This window comes from Ascaphus truei, chromosome 1 (genome assembly GCF_040206685.1).
Source record: "Ascaphus truei isolate aAscTru1 chromosome 1, aAscTru1.hap1, whole genome shotgun sequence".
In the NCBI taxonomy this organism is placed as follows: domain Eukaryota; kingdom Metazoa; phylum Chordata; class Amphibia; order Anura; family Ascaphidae; genus Ascaphus; species Ascaphus truei.
Window position 1 is genome coordinate 92,081,859 of NC_134483.1, and position 20,420 is coordinate 92,102,278.

Here is a 20,420-nt window from a genome sequence, read left to right on the forward strand (position 1 = left end):
CGCAGTTGGCTTCAAGACATACCTTTTCAAAGAAGCTAGTATCCCATAAACATTTCCTGAAGAGCTCGATGTCCGCCTCCAGCGAATGAAGCGAATCTGCCGCCGGGTGAAGAAGCGTTAACGTCAATACTCCTGATGAATGACAGAACCGTAAGAAAGAGTCCTGGTTGATTGCTGCTGTACAGAAGTCAAGGGGAGGAGGAGGGTCCTGAAAGCTGAAGAATAGGCTGGAGTTAAATAAAAGCAGACGTAATGTCAATGTAAACGTCTGCCTGGAAATCGCCCCCCCACCCCCCTCTCTCCTTCACTGAATTCACCAGCGGCAGTCGGCAGTGTTACAAGTGCAGCTGAGCAGCAATCCGAACTCAGCTCGCAGCCTCTGCTTCCAATAAGTCATGAGAGATAAACCCAGCTCACTTTCTTCATGTAATGTAATTGAAATTAAACCGAGTTACCTCCACGGCCTCTTATGTCTGTGGTTTATGCATGCGAGCGCTGCTACTGGCTAACTGGCAGGGGGAGCAGGTCTGTTCGAGTGCGACTGGGAAAAACAGACAGTCCCTCTAGGGAGCACCGCATTGTTTTGGATGTTATAAACAAATGAGACATTCATAACAAAATGTACCCGCAGTGAGTAAAGCCCTCGTGTCATGTGCGAATGGAAGCATGCCCAGTCCTGACACAAGTGACATGGGCATACAGTGCGATGTATGACCAGGCTGTGAAATACCAGACAGCATACAGAGGAATGTCTGCAAATTATATATTCTTCTCCTTACTGACTGGCCTAAAATGTAAACAATTCAAACACCAGCTTCACTGGCTAAAGCCGACATTGTTTTCTGACGCACAATCAGTCCCGCGCAAGCTCCCGATGGAGGTTTTCATCGAAAGTAACATGTTAATTACAGAAGCAATTTCACCAAAAAAAAAAAAGAGGTGCCGTTATGAATAAGGGGTTTAATGAAATCTCTTTGCTTTCTAAATGAAATTACAAGGTGCGCTGTGTAGGCAGGTTAATAAATCAGTTTCATTGATGACAGATGTCTTTGATAAAACCAAATTCGGCTAAATGTGAACTCTTTCTGTAAGTCAGGGGAGCTCCACTCCAGCCCTCAAGCCACCCCAGCAGGTCAGGTTTTCAGGATAACCCAGCTTCAGCACAGGTGGCTCAATCAGAAGCTAAGTTGAAGACTGAGCCTCTGATTGAGCCACCTGTGCTGAAGCAGGGACTGACTGAGCCAACTGTGCTGAAGCAGGGACTGATTGAGCAGCTGCGCTAAAGCAGGGACTGATTGAGCCAGCTACGCTGAAGCAGGGACTGATTGAGCCAACTGCGCTGAATCAGGGACTGATTGAGCCACCTGTCCCAAAGCAGGGACCGATTGAGCCACCTATGCTGAAGCTGGGATATCCTGAAAGCCTGATATTTTGTTTGGGGGGTGGGCGGGGGGGGGGGGGGGGGTCAGGGAGAGGGTTTGAGGACTGGAGTTGTGCACCCCTGCTTGAAACAAATTATGCAATAAATGAAGAGAAATCAGTTCAATAATACTAGTGGGTGTATTCCAATACAGTAGCACACAAGTCCTTAGTGTAAGTACGGCATTCGTGTCTCCCACATTTGTGACGTGTACTGTAACAATGAACAGTTCTCTTCAAACATAATGAAATCATTTCTGCATACTTAAAATATAATTAAAGGCTGAAAACGAGAATGGAACTTGTTTTTTAAATGTGAATTGCCCTTAATGTTCAAGTGCAGATGACCATCATACTGTATATTAAGTGCAGTCATGTGTGAAACTGGCCCAACTGCACAGCAGGTTTTTAAAAAGGTTGCAGTTTTGCAACATATTTTGCCATCACAAATACAGTCTTAAATGCTGCAAGAATCTGCAACATTTTGCAGAGCTCCAGACCCTGAAATAGGGCTTTTGATGTTGTTTGCATCCATAATTAAATGTACATGAGCACTATAAAGGTTTTCAAATGGTAGTTGTAGTGGTAACAACAATGAAATTGGCCTGAGTTTAAATTGTATTTTCAATGTAAAAAGCCAATGACCTGTAAGTCAATGATTCCAATACAACATTCTCCCAAATAAATCATTGAAGATGTGATGTTCAACCCTTCCCTGGCAAAGAGGCACGTAACACGTTACACTGCAACACGCCGTAAAGCTCTTCTATCGATCTCAATGTCTTGTGTAGCACATGTACTGTATGCAGAGCAAACCCTGCTCCTAGGCACTTCTGGCAGCAAAGGTGTCGAAAAAAGGAACGAGCAACAATGGATTCACAGTCCGGTCATTTACCTTAACAGTTTACTTGACATGCTTTGTTTTGCCCACCTAATCTTTTGAAGCTATGGGGGGGGGGGTCACTTTCAATCCTTTTTTTCTTCCATTCTTTCTTCCACTGTCTAAATGATCACAGATTAGCAAACTGCGAAACATGTAACAATGCAGAAATGATGTATGGATTGCCTGTTTGATTCATTTTGGACCGTTCGGATTACCCCTGGGCCAATATGAAAGTCCTATTTGGCTATACGATTTTATATCGTTCTATAAAGTGCCTTCTTGATAACCAAAAGAGAAGGAACTTCGATAATCTGGGAAACTCATTATTTTACGTGGAAAGATTTCCTGCTGATGTAAGAAGTGTAACAATATCTAGTTTTCTCCAGGTACCGCTTAAAAAAATAGCTTTTGATAAAATGTGTTTGAAACATGTCCTGATCACAATATGCCATTTCTGCTTTTGAGAAAGGCCTGTGTGGCCGAAACGTTAAGTCTATTGGCAATAAATTAGTTTGTTGAGCAAATCCGTGGAGCCCTGATTTTCTTCCCTTCGTTACACCCTGGATTGATACTGAGAATCCTGAACCAGGAGCACCGGTAGTTGTATCCCCTTTTTTCTGATTATAATAGTGTGCAGCAATTTATCATTCTTCTGATCACAATATGACATGTGTTTGAAACATGTCCTGATCACAATAGGACATGCTCTCAGAAACGAAACGGCCTGAAACGAACAAATGGGAGTTTGTAGTTCTACTTACTTTCTCAAGAGCTCAACCAGGCTGGTGTGCCCATTCCGAGCAGCGAGATCCCCCGGGGTCTCTCCAGCTTCATCGACCATACTCTGTGCTGTAATTCCACCAGGCTGATACAAGAGGAAATGCGAAAGCTCCATCAATCCCCATCTCGTTGTTAGATGTAGTAGAGTCTCGTGGGAAACATTATCTGAAAGCACAAAGACATGCAGCTCATTATATTTGTACCTACTGTCCAATTGCTTCATTCTAACATTGCAGTCTGTTATCTTTGAAGTTTAATTTGATTGCATGCATTAGAAAAATCTACACTTACTTCATTTTATTGTACATATCATTGTCATAACTTTTAAAGAAGCAACATGAGTTGTGAAGGCGCTGTCCACTATAATGTTATCCGTCCAGAATTCTGATGTTGGTCCCACTGAAAGGTACAGCTCAACCCCCTTATAACGCTGTGCTTTGGGTCCAAAGAATCACATCGCGTTATAAGCGGATCGCGTTAGAAATAATGTGCAATTGTATGCATTGTGCAATAAAGTATTTAAGATACCAATAATCGTGTTGTAAAGTATTCATTAATACGGAAATTGGGAGCCACGCTTGCATCGCGTTATAAGCGGAATCGCGCTGTAACGGATCGCACTATAACGGGGTTGAGCTGTATCACAAACAACACCAACAAATTAACACTTCTCCAGGACCCCTAAGGCAACAAGAACTTGGAACTATTCCTTTTAATGGAACAAACTAAAAAATAAAAAATAAATCATTCAAAACAAACTGTGATGTTTAGGAAATTGAATTGCTGAGAATTACAGCAAAACACACAAGAGGATTGGGCGTAATCCCCTGACAACTTTCTACTAAGCAACGATTGATCAGAAACATCTGGCTAGATGTATTTTGGGAACTGCTTCTTGAGAACTGTTTATATGTAGCACTTTAACACAGCACCTAACCAGTAAATATTTTTCTTTTCATTTCTATTCAATGGGCAGATGCTTGCGAAGTAGTGGACGGCTGAGATGTACTGTATAAACACTGAAGATAATTCTAGGTTTTCCTATCAGGTTTTCTACAACAGCCATGACCGCTAAAATAAAGATAAGATCATTTAAGACATACCAGTTTAAATATCTCCTCCAGTTTCTTCATATAACCATTTCCCATTCCGCTTACTGAGCCTACTCTTATGATGCTACAGCAGCCAAACGTAATGCAAACCATGTTTAATACATTGACACAGGTCAAGTTGGCGAGAAAAAAAAAGCAGTGGTACTGTGCATAATTGAAAGTATATTAACCCTTTGGGTGCCCCAGGAGGTCACGGGGACTGTCACTCCCGATGCCCCGATGCCCCGAGGCCCCATGTTGTATTGACTACATCATTCCCAACTGAGGTTAATTTTGTCACGTAGATCGTGTCCTGTGTTCCTACGTGATCTGCCCAGTGAGGAAATGGAGGACTCCGCCTCTTCGGTTTCCTGCAAAATGGCCCCCACGGTCACGTGACCGCACTCTAGCAGGGGGACCGTGGCACTCAGGTATCCCGCAAGCCCTCGGGCACTCAAACATTTAAGGATAGGACATGGCTCCTTTAGATCCTATTTTAGAAAGATGTATGTAATATTTACTCAACAGGAACACAGTAGGTGAAGGTCTTTCCAATGCAAATTCAGTTTCGTAAAAAGAAAGTACAGCTGTGTGTTTGTACATCAAAACGAGTGTTTGCCTGAGGTGTATATAACATGGCGCTTTATTCTGTGCCCTTCAGTACAGGGCACGTCAGCTGGCAGTGGGCCTACTCCTGCCCTTGATGTTGCTTGATGTGGCCCCAGAACTGTCTGTCCCTGGTAATTTCATTGCTTTCGTAGCTTAAGCAGCTATGTGCAGTTTTTCACACTGGAACTCACTTGCAGTTGAAGTTAATGTAAATGTATATGGTACAGATATTACACATACTTGTAAAATGTTTAAATATAATAATTTTTCATATATCAAATTAGCCCTTCTGCTTGTAAACCTTTTTGATCTGGTGGTCCTTTTGGGAAAGTAGTGGATGAGCCCTACTTTAGTACTATCACATTTTGCTGATGAATACAAAGCATCATGTTTATGAAGCTTGTAAAGTCTGTTTTGGGGCAGTGTATCAGTCCGTGGTGCTGGATACTCAGTCCCCAGTATGCTGAAGATGCTAATTAACATAAAGCTCTGAGACATCACTGCACGTACTGTTAGCAGTCTCAAAATTCAACATCCTGTTAAATGCCATATAATTGATCATTTACATTCTATAAACATATCAATGCTAATAGCTTCTTTTTTGCTTCTTTTATTTTATAATTGAGTGCACATTTTTCAGCCCTTAACCACTTCACCACAGTGCTGGTGCATGTAGCAAGGGTTAAAAAATATTACACAATCAATTGCATTTTGGTTAACTCCTTCACGGTCGAAGCATCCAGTGACGCATTGCAAAATAATGGAAAAAGTGAAGGGAAGTACCACAGGACTTTAGAGTTTGCGGTAACGGGCTTGAAGAAGGGGCTTTCTGGCCCCAAAACGTTGTCCCCCCCCCCCTTTATTTACTTTTCCAAAATTTTATCACGCTTGTTTCTTTTTCTCCTTTTCCCCTTGTCTTGTCTTTTTTTTGTCTCCCTTCTCTCCCCATTCCCATCCCTTTAGTCGTTATTGGTTACATTAGTCTGATTTGTAAGGCTCTCTTTAGACCTACTGCTTGGCATTGCTTGTAGCATCATCAAATGTCTATTTAATACAAACAATTTTTCTATTGGCATCAAACCTTTTTTTGTCCTTTTTGCATGAGCACTGGGAACCCCACTATCCACATATTACTTTGTTAGGAGGGTTCAGGTCCCTCCAAGTTCCTGTGCACCATATCTCTATGGATGTTCTCTTTGTGTACACAGCAGGAGTGCTGCCTATCACCCACATATTGCAAAACAATGAGTTGCAGGCATATCTGGCACGCATGAGGTTTTCCTGAGTGTTTACTCAATTTGGACACTTATGAGCACATTCACATGGTCCCCAAACCTGCTTTTCCCATAATTACAAGGCATACATAAGTGCAGCCAGGGATTCTGGGTAATGACATGCGAATGAGAACTCACAATGCGCCACATTTTGCTTCTTAACCACTTTAACATGGATCCCTTTCAGCTTATCTCTGCTGTATAATGCAGATTTTAAAGCAAAGCCTGGGGTAACGAGTGTATAGCCAGGAAAACCTATTCATAGACTGCACTTTACCCACCATAAATTATGTGTATACACAGCTGAGACAAAACAGAGGCTGAGAAACTGAAGAACTTCAACTAAAAGTTTGTTTTTGAAAAATAGAAAAAATAATAAATGTCAGATACGGCCGACATAACTTATTCAGGCAAAACTGTGCCTACTAAACCTACAAACCATCTATAGATCGGTGCGAAGGAGGCGGCACTGCAAAAACACTGTATTTAATCCTATCTAATCCCAATAGAATGCTTAAAGATACTGACGTGCAATCTTTTGTTGACCGCATTGCAAACATATGATAGTCCCACTTTCCGAGGTGGTCACAGAAACAGGTCATCAAAACACCAGGTTGTAAGGTTGCAGGGGTGGGGATGTGTAAACATCAATCACGAGTGGCTGCTGTGTAAAATGCATCAAACAGTTGAGATTGGCGGTATTACCAAATTTGACACTTATTAGCGAGTGGATGACTAAGTAAACTTGCTATTTTAAATGGTGACTTCACAGTCACATACAGACTCTAAATTTAGATTTTCTTGGAAGCTGCAGTAAACCGGTAGAAAATTATGCTTTTAAGAGCGCAAGAATGTTTATTATGTTACCTTCCCTGCCCGGCTTCTAGGGAGATTACATTGGTGTATAATATATGGCTATTTGGCATGGGATACCTTGACTTGGGCTGGATTCAGGCACCCGAGTATGATGTAGGAAGGTTGTAGAATAATTGGTGCTGGGAACTTTTGTACTCTGGGCCCCTACGGGAATCCTGGTGGTTATTTTCTTACTTGACCCAATACCTTTTGCCTGTTTGGGAACTGCCACTTCCATACAGACTGATGAGGAATATTAGTGCAGATCCGCGGTTAGAGTTGATCCGCCGGCACATGGGAGCTCTCTTTCCAGTGGCCCGCTATGGTGTTTTTTTTATTTATTTATAAATATGTTTTACCAGGAAGTAATACACAGAGTAACCTCTCGTTTTCAAGTATGTCCTGGGCACAGAGTTATAACAATACATGGTTACATTAAAAGAACAGGGTTATACAGTCAATTCACAGACATTTCATGGACAGATAGAGTTGGAAAATTGGGTACAGGGAATAAAGGGCTTGTGAGTTTCAGATTGAAATAGAGCAGCTTTAACATCACCAAACATCAGCAAACGGCAGCAAACGGCTCACACCCTTTGGCTGTGCCAAAGTCTATCCGCCTTTGGGGCAACGCAGATGTACACTCGGGTGGTTGAGAGTCAATGCAGCTGTGAATACAAAGTTCTTTGTGTCCCTTGGCTCATTAACATTCCATTGGGTGGGGGTTGACGTTCCACAAATTACAAGCAAATGTTAACCCTTAGCACGCTGGTCCTGTGCAGAGGGGAGCCGCTCTTGGGGAGCCCCATCAGGCTGTCCGCCTTTGGGGCAATGTTGATGTACACTGGGGTGGTTGAGATTCAATGCAGCTGGTGCGCCATATTCCTTTTCATTAACTGTTCAGGATTCCACTGCTTCTTTCAAGAATCCTAACTTAACAGGTAATGTCCCTATCTACAACATAATAAACAGGGGGCCTAGTCTATAATGCTACTTTAGAAACATTACTGGTCTACTAGGCTGCTCTTCTCTTGTTCTCTGAAACCTAACCTTCTAGAATAATCCCTCCTCAAATACCCCATGCATGATGTATGGATCCCAAACGTAACCCAGAGTGGGGCCCAGCACACAACAGCTATGTTACTAACCCTTCAGGATGGGGGAACGGGGGGGTTGCAATTATAAAACCTATAGCAGGAAAGGTACATTGACTATACAGAGATACAGAAGATTAGATTAGCATGTTCATGTTGCCTTACAAAAATGTTACGGAAACATTGATTGCATTAATTACTCCACTAAACAGAATCAGCAGTTACAGAGATGAAGGTGGAACAGAGCAGGGGACTGAAGGTTCTGTAGGTGCCGGGAGTTTATTTATTTATAAAATCTTTATGTAATTTGTAAAGGTATCTTTATGTAATAAACTATATAGGCCTATATTTAGAAAGCACATTGATGTACATCATTAAGGGCCATGCTTACTAAGGAAGGTGCTTCCAGAAAGTATCTTACAGCCAATTGACTTGAATGGGCTGTGACCTGAGGTCTCTTTCAGCTCCAAAGGTATCTGATGGCAGAAGACTGCTTAGTAAATATGGATTTAATGATGTGGAGTATTTAGCAGATTAACCAATGTTGGGTCCCATTATGCAATACTTTATTCAATGTAGCAATGGTTATTCTGTAGCGATGGTTTAACAGTTCAACGCCAGTGAAGATGTTTTTGTGAAAGATGCAGTAATTCAGTCAGTTTAAAACTCCTGTTATTTATTATTTGAAGCAACAATTCCAGCTACAGTACTTTGTAAGTATTTTTTATATCCGAACTATAAAAGCATTGGTCTTATCTCCAGGCAACTTTAAATAAGCCAATGAGCCTATCATTAAAGACTTAAAAGGGCAAGCCGTCCTAAAGGAAAAACGAACTAAAGACTGTTGCTTGTTTAATACATATACAGGCAACATTACAGCGCCTGTTATCCCACAATAAGGCGTTTCCACTGGTGCGAGTTCTAACATGTTATCATGCAATTTGCAATTCAATACGAGCCATGAGTTGCAAAATCACGCAATTTGCGATGTAGTACCTTACTGCACAACAACGGTTGCAGTAACATTTGCTCATGGCAATAAATAAAATTATGTATACAGTGGTGTGAAAAAGAAAGTACACCCTCTTTGAATTCTGTGGTTTTACATATCAGGACATAATAACAATCATCTGTTCCTTAGCAGGTCTAAAAATTAGGTAAATACAACCTCAGATGAACAACAACACATGAAATATTACACCGTGTCATGTTTTATTTAACAAAAATAAAGCCAAAATGGAGAAGCTATGTGTGAAAAACCAAGAGTCTCCTGATATGTACAACCATAGCATTCAAAGAGGGTGTACTTTCTTTTTCACACAACTGTATGACAAGGAAGCCCGCACTGTGCCTTTTTGTTTTTTTAGAATATATATATATATATATATATATATATATATATATATATTACACACATATACACACACACATATATATATATATATACACACACATATATATATATATACACATATACATATATATATATATATATATATACACATATATATATATATATATATATATATATATATATATATATATATATTACATATACATACATACACGCACACACGCACACACGCACACACACACGACAGACTGACCAAGTCGCCCATAATGACAATCACTGAGGCGTTACTTCTTCCTCCCACAAATCTGCCCATTCTCCTGCCAATACATTGGGGCTGGTGTATCAAAGTCACTCGGCTACAAAAGTGGGGCAAAAAAAATCTGCACCCAATTTAGGAAGGTGAAAATCACATTGGAAACATAAATTTGGTGCAGCTTATTTGCTCCAGTTTTGCCCCACTTCTGCAGCCGGAAGACTTTAATACATCAGCCCCATTGTTTCCTCCTGCATGACACCTGCCCATGTACTGTTATGTAGCTCAAAGGAAAAGGTACATTAGCTCTATCAACCTCTATCAAACCCCCATCCGTTTAAAGGATTATTAATCAAGTAATGCTGCAATATATCAGAAGCAGCGCCACGCTTGTTAGGAATATGATATTAGCTCATGCAATGTGCTTAATACAAGCATAGAGCGTTCCTTATGATTTAAAACAGATATAAACTTTCCCAAATGAATACTGTTTGTATTATCCCCCGTAACTTCTTATCTGATCTGAGCCTTCGGTGTTTTGGCTGTGAATTAACTTTGTTCTGGTTTATATTTGTGCTTGGCATAAAAGTGCACTGTGCTTTATAAATGGCTGTTTTCAATATTCCTGAATGCACCTAGATTGTAGGAACCATGTGCATCACATTTTTAGCTTTTGAAACAAGGTGTGTTCTTAAGAAAACAACATTTATTTGCTAATTGCATTCTCTTTATAATTATTTCATGGCATACAGTAGTACGATATCCATTTTTATGGATTTTGCCATTTCCACATAGCACATTAACAATGTAAATACCTTAATTGGCTTCTGCAAACAAATGAAATAATCTGTCACACATTTGTTTTTAAATATTTCTTAAAAAGGTAAAAACATTATTCTATTAAAGCTGCAGACCAAGCAATTTCCTACATGTTTGTTTTTTTACATACATAATTTCTCTACTAGGAGAAAATACTTGTTGCATTTTATTTAAACAACTCTGAATGACATTTTTACGTATTATTATGCAACAAGCCTTTTTTTTTTATGGCAATCATTTACAAAGTCACATCCCCTTCCTCTTCTGAAACAGGCTCTAGCACATCCCTTGTTGAGCCCCGCCCTCTCTCTAGCTGTGAACCAATTGTATCTAGTGACTGCCTGGGCTCATTATTTTCCCCACAGAACTTTGCATCTTGGATCCTCTTCTGCTGCACCGACAGCCATTTAGTGAACCCCAGAGTCAAATCTTCACCTATCGATCACAGGAGAACGGATCGATCAGCAACATAGCTAATCACTTATCATTGTGTGGATTGTATTGATGCACATATTAAAGGGGGGAGGGGGGAGAAACGGGAGCTTGGACTGCTGCTTTTAGTGGGAGCCGTTTACTTTGCAGAATTGTTGATCCTGACTGAAGGGAAAAAATTAGACACATTTGATTATGCTTAATATAATCTGTGAGTCATGTAAACCATCACAATCCTTTTGACACTCCCCAAAACGCAGCAGGCATGGGGCAACAAATTGTGTCAAAGCCTTTGATACAGTACACGGACACAGAGATGCAAGATGAAAATTACCCACTCTGTATTCATTTTGCCCCAAACCTGTTTTAGTACATAGACACCCAGAATTAGGAATGTACCAAACATGACAATACCCTTACAGTAGATACATACTATACCGAATGCGATTTAGTTATCACCAAAACATGGCCCAGCTAAGGTTCCCCAATGAGTGGGTGGAAAAGCATTTGAATTAAATATTAGCAACATTTGTCTCAATGTAACCTTCCTGGTAAAAGATATAAAAATAAATATGCATGTAAACATTTTTATAAATACATTTTTTTTAAAATGGGAAATATATATCATAGGATGTAAATGTTAAAAAGAAAAATACTTTATAACTATCAAAGTGGGTCTCAGTCCCTTTCCCAAAATGTTTGTGTCTTATACCTATTGAAGTCTGGTGTACATATTGTACCTAGTTCCGACTTGAACAAGCTCCTCACACCTACCACATGCAGCACTTATCATCTGACTCCAAAATGGTTTCACGGTTCAGCAAAGTATCCGTCCGTTCCTCCTTCTCTTACCGTGCGCCCCAAAACTGGAACATTCTACCGGAGACTCTCACAGGTGCCACCAGTTTAAGTTCTTTCAAAACTAAAGCTGTCTCACATTTTAATCTGGTCTGTAACTGTTACATACGCTTATAACATATCTCTTACTGTGCATGCAATGTAAATAATGTACAACCCTGCTCACTTAATGTAACCATGTATTTGTAACCATGTATCTGTCATCATAACTCTGTGCCCAGGACATACTTGAAAACGAGAGGTAACTCTCAATGTACTACTTCCTGGTAAAACATTTGTATAAATACATTTTTTTTTAAATGGAAAGTATATATCATAGCATGAAAATGTTAAAAAGAAAAATACTTTATAACTATCAAAGTGGGTCTCACTCACATATCCAAAATATTTATGTCTTATACCTATTGAAGTCAGGTGCACATATTGCACCCCGTTCTGTCAATGTGAGATCCGTGGTGAGCTCCACTGCCTGTCTCCAATAGGTTGAGGCTCATAACCTTCAGCTAGTGCAACTTGAAGATCAATGGCCGATTTCATAAATAATCAATGTGTGTTATCAATATGTCTATTTTAGGAATATATATTATATACAATAAATCCAGAAATGCAGGTGCTTTCTTGGTAAACTCTTTGCATGTAATACATTGCATCTGTGTTAGTTCTTTATCCCACATTTATGGGGGTTTATGTAGTGAATCATAGGAAATGAACTATGTTCTTCATCTGATGATATTTACAATATATAAGCCATGCAATATATTAATGCATATCTGATATAGGTATGAATATAATTTCAATTATGCTTTTTCTTAAGAAATGTTATCCAAATTATCTGAATTATATGATAAGATATAAGGTTATATTATATATATTGTTTATTTCATTCAGTAGATATTTATCATGGAGTTTTTGTTCAGCATTATTTTTATATTCTGTTTCTTTAGAACATTTTGCTGAATATAGATCCTTCAAATATGCTATTTACTTTGCAATAGTACAAGCAATAGTTAGTTACATTCAGTCATGATCTCTGAGAGCTCTCTCTGTTATATTGCTACATTCTTGCCATGAGTGAGTTATTTAGTATCATAAGGTAGTAGCATGTATTATTGGGACATGCCAGTGACTTTGATCTTTGATCTAGCTGTATGCCTTATGGTATTAGAGTATAGATCAATGAATTCATTGCTATAGTTATTTAAAATAGACTAATTTGATATTATGTCAGCTTAGTTTATTGGGGTAATGTTAATACTGTGTTAACATAGTTAGCTACAACCTGATGTAGGACAGTTCAGTTTAGCTGATTTCACTCATTAAAACGCTGTTTTGAGAATTGTACATTTCTCCGAGTATAGTCAGTTATTTTTTATTGGTATTTGGTTAATATTTTATTTGTGCATATGATTATGTTATGATGTTTAGATGTTGTATGTGCACCTTGATTGGGAGATCTCTGACTGGAGAGCGACAGTCTTCAGTGTTTTTTTTTGTGCTTGCCGGTATGTTTTCACACCGGCAGTGGATTAAGCACACAGATTGCGGCTCTTCAGCCGGAGGGGTCCCTATATAAGGCTGTTTTTAACCTGTTGGAAGCACTCTTTGATAAAGCGCCAGCTACGGCAGGAAACGCGACAGAGCTATCCAATTTTTGTCTTCGTTTGGCAACAAGAGCGACACTGAAGTCTACATGAAGTTTTATATGACTCTTAGCAGTCTATGATTTATGTTGCAAACAGAACAATGCAACATACAGATATAGTCTGTTTGTATCCGGGGTTTTCGTGACCCGAGCCTGTCCCTTATGTGAGATTTGCCAAGAAATCTGTGCAAGTTATCCGCGATTTTACCTAGGTAAAGTGAGACCTGAGACCTGAAATTCGATATCTGGCGTTATATGCAATACCAGCCAGAAACGCAAGTCGGTGACCGCGAGTTATTGTGTCCCCTCCCCTCTAGCTGTAGGAAAAACTGTACTGCATGTTACATGATGACAAGGGCTAGGTTGAGTGACACTCACTGTACTTACTGCATGTTACATGAAAACCTTAGTACTTTATGTACAGTCCTACTTATAAGTGTATTAAATTGACTGCTAAAGAGTAAAAACGTCTTAAAACAATGAAGCCAGCGAACACTTTACAAAACAAAACTAGTTGATTACTGTGAAATTAAACAATCGTTTGTCCCCATAGCCGTGGGTGTTCCAGGGAGGACTCCTTTTATGCCTTAAAAATGCATTTATGTTGTCTTTCACAGCTCGGAAAAGAACCAGCGTCATAATGAAATGACATTGTATTTCATCCATAATATTTCTGTGCAAATTCGAAGGCAGCACTTCCTTGCCCATATTGCCACCATAATTAACCACTGAAGATACAGTTCATAACTGACATGGTGTTTCATAATGAGAAAGGGCTAGTATGGTCACTTTTCCACCGCTTCTTGAAAAGTATTTCTCCCATATGCTCTGTGGGAAGTCAGTTAGCATCATATCTGGGATCGTGCACGGATTGAGTTGGATTTGAAGCTGTACTCTCCTGTGCTGCTGGTCGTGCAGCAGGTGTGCTTATTTCACTGGGTGAGGATAGATGGTCTGTGGGGCTTCGCATTTGCACCTGTACACCTCTGGTGCAGCGGGTGTTGGTGGAAGAGGTGTGCTTCTGTCTGTGGGTGAAGGTAGAGTGTCTGGTAGGATGATTTCCTCCGGTGGTGTGCGTTGTCTTGGCGGCGTGCAGGCCAATTCCGGTGAAGAAGACGGTGCAGGTGGTGGATGAAGTTCCTCCAGGTCACCCTCCTGCTCCTGCATCAGACATACATGGGGAGTGACAGAGACCAAATAATAGAGCCCAGCAATGTCATTGTCAATGATGCCCATGCCCCTCTTCATCCCCTCCATTCGCTCCAAAAGTTGATCCAACTTTGCCTCCATTCTTTCCATGTATTGCTGTGTTGCAAATTCTTTCATAGCCACTTAAAGATTCCAGTATGCGACCTACGGAGGCCGGGCTGACAAAAGGTGTCAGGGTGGAATCCGGTATTCCCTCTAAGAGGCTAAGTGAAACGGAGGGGGGATGTCTGGTTGTGCATTGGTGGGACAGGGGAAGTCTTGTTCTGCTTCTGTTGTCAGAGGGCCGACTGGTTTTGTATCGGTGTTGAAGGGGACATCTGGTTCAGCTTCTGTTGTCAGGGGGACGTCTAGTTGTGCATCAGTGAGGCAGGGGGCGTCTGGTTCGGCTTCTATTGTCAGGTGGATGTCTGGCTGTGCATAGGTGGTGCTGGGGACTTCTTGTTCATTTTCAACTTGGGTAGACTGAGGGTCGTCTGGTTGGGCAACTTTGCCTGTAACACATTTAATATCCTTATTTATGACGTTCCAATTTTCTTCTTGCAATAGCCCGGTCCAGGATGTTTAGCCTTGGAAACTTTTGGTTCCATAGGCTTTCTGGCCATCTTTGCCTTTGGCACACGGACAGCGGTTGCATTTCTCTTTCAATTCTCCGGGATAGCAGCAGTTAGCCGCTTGTTGCATGGGCAGCAGGATCATAACTTGACAATGTCTGAGTCCAGCATCAGGAGAATGAGACGTGAATTGGGCTGGAAGTACAGATCTGTCAAGTAAAGTGTTTGGCTGCAATACTGTATAATGCAATAGTGTTGTTCAGTATGCACGTGCAAGTTATCAGTACCTGTACAATTCTATCTTGCCATTACAGAGTGTATCCAATGATAAGGGAGCCCAACAAGATTAAGAGAGTACAGCAAGCGCAAGCTTGGATCGATAGTGGGGAAACGTTTCAGAATGTAATATTTTCAGATGAGACGTCAGTTGCCCTAGAAAGATTTGACACTTTTTCCTTTAAAAAAAAAAAACGTCTATCCCTGAAGTCACATCCCAAGCACCAACTCAAGGTCCATAGCGAACCGTATTCAGGCTCAGTTCCCATCTGGTCATCGGTTCTTCCAGGATAATGAGCCAAAACATAGTGACTCGGCTGCCCATATTCACGTACGTGGAATTAACTGGGTGATGACTCCGCCGGACTAAGTACTGTTTGTAACTGTTTCTTGTTGAATGGATCTTTGCTCTTACAGTTTACAATTGTCTACAGCTAAATGGGATGAATATTGATTACATCTCCAAAACAAAACGATTGATGTCCAAACTTTAGTTAAGGAAAACTGAAGATACATACAGGCTATATCTGTAGCAAACATTTTCACATACCTTCCCAAAGCAATTTTATAGTATTGTGAGACTATAATCCTTTTAAGCATTTTCATTGTATAGCAGTTGGAGATTTTATCAGAAAGATAATATAATACAATAAGGGATTTTTTAATTCACATTAACTATCATTTAAAGCTGCAGTTCAGTCTTTTTTTTTTTTTAGTTCATTTTTTTACTTCAATAGTTTAATGTGGGCAATCTCTAATTACCTAAAGAACTGTATAGCTGCAGGTCAATTCGTTCTCCATGTATTGATCGGCAAAATTTGGCAAGATCTTTAGAGATGGCATTTGTTTTTCTTCTGCTTCTGTCTCTCAGTGGAAGCTCATGAATATTCATGAGCACTCCTGCACTGACATGTGCTAGAGGGAGGGCAGGGCTGACAAAGGGGTGTACCAGGGCTTGTGACAGGACATGAAGGGGCAGTGCCTTAGCAAATGGTTGTTAAAATAGAATACAAGAAAATTGGTCTTTCAAAGTTGTTTTTTTAAAAACAGAAAATGCTAAAAGTATTTTTTCTTACTACAGAACTGATTTATTAAAAAAAAAACACACATGCAGGATATTGACTGAACTGCAGCTTTAATGAAACAGGAAACCCTAGTACATTTTTAATTTATATGTACAACCAACATATCTATCTTTCTATCTATCATCTACAAGTGCCTATCAGTTTGTCACGCTTCGTATCTCCTACAAATGTTTCGTTTCCCAGACATTTTATACATTGTCTGTACTTTCCAGGCAAATTATCAGATTTGTACATTTCCACTATTTTTACCCTAACATTTTTGCCAAAGCAGTTTGTGTCAATATCCCATCACTGGGTTGTGTTTATTCTGTTGCCCCCAACTGGAAAACCTTATAAATTATTTCAAAGCTTACAGTCCAAACAGGTACCTAATAACGTTTACATTTTATAAACTACAGTCCGTTCATCTAAACTTTGCATCACTTACGGATCACTAGCAATATGTTCATGTTCGTGCGCATAGAACATGGTGATATGTTTGACTTATTCAGTGTTGATCGTGTTTCTAAGTCTATAGACAATGTCAAGTGGTATTTAACTGGAGGTTGAAGCAAGGAATATTAAACTGTCTCACCGCTACAAAAAGGCAAACAAATAACACAAGATTTAGACATCTGCAGAAGATATAAACTAACACTGAAGTGAGCAGGGCTCCCTCTGTTGGTGTTCAGCACTTTCTTCGCCTATGGGACTTTTCCAATATCTGCTCAAGCGTCTGAATATACTGTAGCCCAAGCGGCTGCTTCAATTTTTATAGAATTTACCCTTAAGTATCAACGTAAAGATTTTACTGTCAGTGTGTTACTGTCAGTGTGTATGTATATATATATATATATATATATATATATATATATATATATATATATATACAAAAAAACATACAGAAGTGCAAGCTCCATAGCATGTAACTGTTTAAACAGTAGAGTACATTTATTAAAAAAATAAGTAAGTGCATTTCCTTTGGGCTGCAGTTTTTTAATAAATGTACTCTATTGTTTAAACAGTTACATGCTATGGAGCTTGCGCTTCTGTTTGTTTTTTGTTCTTAGATTCGGAGTGGTTGGCTATACCACTTTTATCTGAAGCTGCAATACACTCTTACCTCTCTGGGTTTTCTTCTCAAAAGTGGAACATTTATTTTGGACTTTTCCTTTATCACAGTCACGTTATGGTTTGTTGTAACATTTAGTAATATTTAGTTAAATTTTTGTTAATTATAAATAAGTCATTTTGTTAGTTATAATATATTTTAATCATTCATAGTATCACTTAAATCCACCCAGCGCTACATATTTTTGTGTTGTTCCTTTGTTATATATATATATATATATATATACACATATACACACACATATATACACACACACACACACACACACACACACACACACACACGTACTTGCGTCTTTTTCTGATATATCTGACCGTAGTGCCTGTTATTGCTTATTTGAGATATATAGCAAAAGAAAAGATACGGTGCACAAAATGTCAGCAGGAAATGAATGGATGGTATCACTGAATGCTGCCGCAATGTAAAGGCTATACACGATAATCCAAAGATAAGATATGTGAAGGAAAACAAAAGGCGCAATTAATAACGTATAGATAAATCAATATATGATATAACTACAGGGAAATGCATAAATGAGAGTCCACAAAATGCTTCCAAGACGTAGTAGAACCTAAAAGATGAAGTGAAAGCCAGTATGGTGAAGTACATTTGTATTGATATAACAGCGCACATAGACAGCAAATTCAGGCATTTCAAGATCCAATCCTATCTCGATTGCGGAGAGGAATCGGGTAAGGTTGGATCTCCACGGAGAGTGTTCACTGCCATTGACACGGAACGCCGCTTTGCAACTTCACCTCCTAACTCCCGGAGTCTCGCAAGCGGTAACCTGGAGGAACGTCTCGCGATGGTATCGCGGTGATGACGTCAGTGCGACTCAGCAGTTCAATCAGCCGAGGGGATCGCCGTAACAGTCCCTTACACCTTGGCATTCATAAACAGCCTGAGATAGGTGTTTTAAAAGACAGTCTTATGACTATGATTAAAAGACCGTAACAAAGACCTCAGCCCTACGCATTCCGTCCTATAGAGGACTTCTTCAGGGATATAAGACATATCTGCCCAGATCTCTCTATATACGTGAGCTTCAGCTCTGATAGGCGAATTGGTTAACGCAGTTGTACCAATCAAGAGAAGTTTTCAGCAGTATGAAAAATATACACAGGCTGTTATAATAAAGATAAATACGATACTGGAACCCATCTATAACATATAGTGAACTTAAAAATACAATATAAGTTTATACAATAAAAAATAATTGAATACAAATCAAGAAAAATAAAACGTACAATTATAAAATATAATCAATTTAATGACAGATATATATGTTGTGTACCAGATAGAAAACAGAGAACACTACTGAACAGAAACCCTAGAGAATGCATCAGACAAAGCACCATTTGTTAATAAGAAAATATTAATAGATAATTAACGCAACAGTATAAATGTAATTATTAAGGATTATTTAATAATAATCTATTGCAGGATTGCACCTAAATCTATGTCTGCATTGACACCCAGAGGAATCTAGGTTTTAACTGTATGGATCCATCTGCTCAAGTTTGGATATTGCATTAATGGTATCACCACCTCTGCAATATTGTGGTAATTCGTCAATTCCCATACATATGATACCTTTTGGATTCTGGTTATGGTGTTCCGCAAAGTGTCTAGACAACGTATGTTGTGAAAATCCTTTTTGGATATTGGTGATATGTTCGGCAAAACAAAGTTTTAGCTTTCTTGCAGTGCGCTCTATATACAGGCAGTCCTCGGTTATCCGACACAATGCGTTACTCAAAATGGCGTTGTAAAACGAAACGTTGTAAAGCGAAACACGTTTTCCCATAGAACACTGTTTAAATCAAGCATGTCAAACTCAAATGCTAACAAGGGCCAAATAAACAAGGTTTAAGTCTAGGTGGGCCGCAAAAAAAAACAACTTACATTTTCATAGAAACGTAGGTTTATTTCGAAAAGTAGTGTGTGTGTGTGTGTGTGTGTGTGTGTGTGCGCGTGTGTGTGTGTTGACCTCACTAACCGAACCAAAAAAAAAGCCAGACGTGAATGACTTCTGAACACATTAACCAGTGTCAGGATGCCCCCTCTTAACAATTTCCAAAGCAGCAATCCCACCTGGGATCTTACCTGATCCGCAGTCCCTCAAGGTACTATACTGGAGGGGAGGTGTTATCTACCTGTCTTCCGATGTCTCCCGTGTGAAACTTGAGTCAGATCTGGAAGAAAGCAGAATAGGTTATTTCGGTGTAGGTATAGTGCAGTTAAGATAAAACAGAGAGAGTGGGTGAGGGTGACAAACAGAGGGTGGGAGAGAGAGGGTGGGAGAGAGAGAGAGGGTGGGAGAGAGAGAGAGAGAGAGGGTGGGAGAGAGAGAGAGAGAGAGAGAGAGGGTGGGAGAGAGGGTGGGAGAGAGGGTGGGAGAGAGAGAGAGGGTGGGAGAAAGAGTGGAGAGAGAGAGAGTGGGAGAGAGAGTGGGAGAGAGAGAGGGTGGGGGAGAGAGAGAGAGAAGGTGGGGGAGAGGGAGAGAGAGAAGGTGGGGGAGAGGGAGAGAGAGAGGGTGGGAGATAGAGAGGGTGGGAGATAGAGAGGGTGGGGGAGAGAGAGAGGGTGGGGGAGAGAGAGAGGGTGGGGGAGAGAGAGAGGGTGGGGGAGAGAGAGAGGGTGGGGGGGAGAGAGAAAAGGTGGGGGAGTGGGAGAGAGAGGGTGGGGGAGTGGGAGAGAGAGGGTGGGGGAGAGAGAGAGAGGGTGGGGGGGAGAGAGAGAGGGTGGGAGAGAGAGAGGGTGTGAGAGAGAGTGGGAGATAGAGGGTGGGGGAGAGAGAAAGAGAAGGTGGGGGAGAGGGA

General features: G+C 40.2%; 1 protein-coding gene across 4 annotated transcripts in view; it reads right to left on the reverse strand.

Annotated features, from left to right (window-relative positions):
* The window catches only part of ARHGEF28 (Rho guanine nucleotide exchange factor 28), a 265,058-nt gene that overhangs the window by 158,213 nt on the left and 86,425 nt on the right, over positions 1-20,420 (reverse strand). For all 4 annotated transcript variants that reach the window (XM_075591696.1, XM_075591714.1, XM_075591705.1 and 1 more), the window contains exons 5-6: positions 3,064-3,247; positions 23-215 (exon numbers count right to left, since the gene is read on the reverse strand). In XM_075591696.1, coding sequence (XP_075447811.1) covers positions 23-215; positions 3,064-3,247 — 377 coding nt within the window. The remainder of the gene's footprint in view (positions 1-22; positions 216-3,063; positions 3,248-20,420) is intronic.